The following is a 2,949-nucleotide window of genomic DNA, read 5'->3' on the forward strand; positions in this document are numbered from 1 at the left end:
TTATTATTATTATTATTATTATTATTATATATTATTATTATATATATTTTATTAATATATTATACTATTTATATTAATAGATTATAAAATATTATTAGCTCTTGGCTCTTGATTGTGTATAATAATATAGTATTTGAACAGATAAACTAGGCCGACACTGCGAAATGCTCGATCTTCCGCATCTTGCCCGTGTGTGCGCTTTGCATGCAAATATACAGGTTCAAAAACGCTTTGATTCTAACAGGCAAGAAACATGAACAAGATTTACGAGGATGAGTTTGACATGAACGATGACGTGTGGGCCGTCGCGCCAGGAAGCAAAATGAAACACTTGTGGTGAAAGGGTACTAGTGTATGATGTACACATCTCCCCGAGCATGGCTGTTGTTTTTACCCCCTGTACCCCCTCACCTCTTAGTACTGCAGGCAGTATACCTAACATTGCTAGTGCTAGAGTCTAGTCTATACCCTCACGTCAACTCGTGGTCTTGGGTCTGTTCGTCTGCGTTTTTCAGAACCAGCAAAGCATGTACTTTTTCTAGGCCGTGGATTTACGGTATTCATGTACACGTTTTCATACGCGTGTTAGATTGTGTATGGGGCGTGTTGGTTGTTGGCTTGACCAGTACTATGGCATGTTTGTAACCGTTGTCAAATGTCTTTCACAGTTGTGTATATTATATGTACCGTGGATCTCAGAAGTATGAGATCTATAATTCGTTGATAGTTTTGTGTTAGCGAGATCTATAGCATACGTGTAGTGCGTGTACCGATGTAGTTCCTCGTGCGTCCAGTCCATGTCTTAGAAGTTGCAGTGGGGAAGGAATATAGGGACGAGATGCTGGGGGTGTTGCAAGCAAATGGACGCAATCTTGCTGTTGACATTTTCATACAATGTCGATGAGCGGAGTGTATATTAGCCTTCTGTCATTGCTGTGCCGATGCTGTTATAGAACAAAAACATTTATTCCAATACAGTTTCTTTCGCTCGAAATATTGAACCCTATTTGCCGGCTAAGAGCCATCGAGGATTACTTGCAATTGGCCTTGCAAACTCTGCAGGCGCTTACTTCTTTCTCTGGATCGATGTAATCACGGGCACAAACCTCAAATGCTATTTTTATTGGCAGGCTGCGAAGATGCGAGCCGACAGAGCAAAGGTACACCCGGATGAGGTCTATGGACTAGACGATGAGTCAGAGGCCTTCATCTACAATCGCAACCGCATGAAGATGCTGTGGTAACCATGGTTACGCATTGGCGGACGCGCACGACGTTGAAAACTCTGTGGTAATCGGTGCGACATCTAGACGGTGAAATAGAAGCAAAGAACGTATATAATAGCATATATCGTATACCGTCTAGACGCATTATATACGGTCTTTGATAGAAGCGGGAATATGGCGTCGTATTAATTGATTTTTTTCTTCATATATGCTCGGATCTTTGATATATCTTTCTCATAATTCTATGCATTACTGCTAGACTCTGAACCAGACTTTTCCCATCATCATCTATCAGTAGCTATACACTCATATACATCAATGTTAAGATGATAAGACAAGTGTACCTGGGTAAATTAAAGGGAGCTAGTGGCCGCTCCGCTGGCTCTTATAGTTATTCCACCTATTGGTTAGACTGGCACCTACCGTTTACTAAAGATAAAAACAACACGAAGCAAGTTTAATAATACCACGTATAGCACTCGGTGTAAAAAGAACACATTTGTTAGCCACATGGTAATACTGCACATCAACTACAAAAGCACAACATTTCTCTCACATTAAAAAGACGCTTAGCAAAATTACGCGCTGGTCATCGGCACCAGTATAGGGATGCCTATTAGCTACCCGTGATCGTATGTGTGGTTACGCGTGAGTGTGTGTAGTACACCCTTGCTAGCGTCTAAGTGAGTACAGATAATAATAGACTATAACGAATAGTATGAACGTATTCATGAATCTCTTTAATAGCGTATACTTATAACTAGCAGGTACGCGACTCGCGAGTAACCTCACATAACTTACGAGGTTTAGGCTGTGCAGTAGCTGTCTTTAAACAATATCGTTTATCTGTAGTTGGTATAACACTATCGCTCTGTTCTCTCTCTCTGGTCGAACACGCGGTTATATACTGACATATAGCTAGACACGCCCACCTATTGTTTCTAGTCCGTCCGCGTACTACATGCTTGTCAATAATTGGCTCATTCTACCCTGTCCCGTGTCCTGTCTATTCCCGCGTTACAACTTTAGACAGCTGGCCATGCATGTATGCCAAACCAGAACAATAGGTTATTCCTATCTATTTACTTATGTGTCATTCGACGGTATTACAAGTGCTAGTACTTAGTAGTAGGCCTATAGTAGTAGTAATAGTAGGGCCTACTATTAATTATTGTAACATATACTTGTAGTAATAGAAGTATTCGTAGGTGTGCATAGAATTGTATGACCCTGAGTGAAGACGTGTGTAAACACAATTTCTTGTGTAGTCGAGTAAACAGTGTGTCGCCATGCTCTCTATCCTTGTACCGAACTGCATGTCAAGCAGGTACGAGTCTGACTCTATGTCAGGGGCGTAAATCCGTACCGAGGAGTGGGGGGGATGATCGGCGATAGCCGGGGGCGAAATTAACCTTGGCTGCCGCAGGCAGGCCTGCGTGCCGTAGGCATGCCAGTGCTAGGGGGGTCTGGGAGCATGCCCCCCAGAAAATTTTGAAATATTTAAGCCATTTTCCTGCAATCTGAGGCACACTGTGGGCCATATTCTCATGTCTGATGACACTATCTCAACCCTAGACTCAACCCTACAAGTTAGGATCCAAAACACTTTTCATGAATTTTAAGAGAGCGTACACAGTTAGGTTACTATATAGTAATAATACATGTATTAAAACACAGGTAAGAATTGCAATTTCTCACAATTTCACGTGTTTTTGTATGTTTG

At 41.7% G+C, this 2,949-nt stretch overlaps 1 protein-coding gene across 1 annotated transcript in view; it reads left to right on the forward strand.

Annotated features, from left to right (window-relative positions):
• Positions 1-2,637, forward strand: part of LOC106818302 (adhesion G-protein coupled receptor D1-like) — a 7,875-nt gene extending 5,238 nt beyond the window's left edge. Inside the window, exons 8-9 of the mRNA XM_014823022.1 lie at positions 245-344; positions 1,131-2,637. Of these exons, the coding sequence (XP_014678508.1) occupies positions 245-340 (96 nt within the window). The 3' untranslated portion in view covers positions 341-344; positions 1,131-2,637. The remainder of the gene's footprint in view (positions 1-244; positions 345-1,130) is intronic.
• Positions 2,638-2,949: the final 312 nt, after the last annotated feature.

Source organism: Priapulus caudatus, unplaced genomic scaffold, assembly GCF_000485595.1.
Source record: "Priapulus caudatus unplaced genomic scaffold, Priapulus_caudatus-5.0.1 Scaffold2151, whole genome shotgun sequence".
Classification (NCBI taxonomy): domain Eukaryota; kingdom Metazoa; phylum Priapulida; class Priapulimorpha; order Priapulimorphida; family Priapulidae; genus Priapulus; species Priapulus caudatus.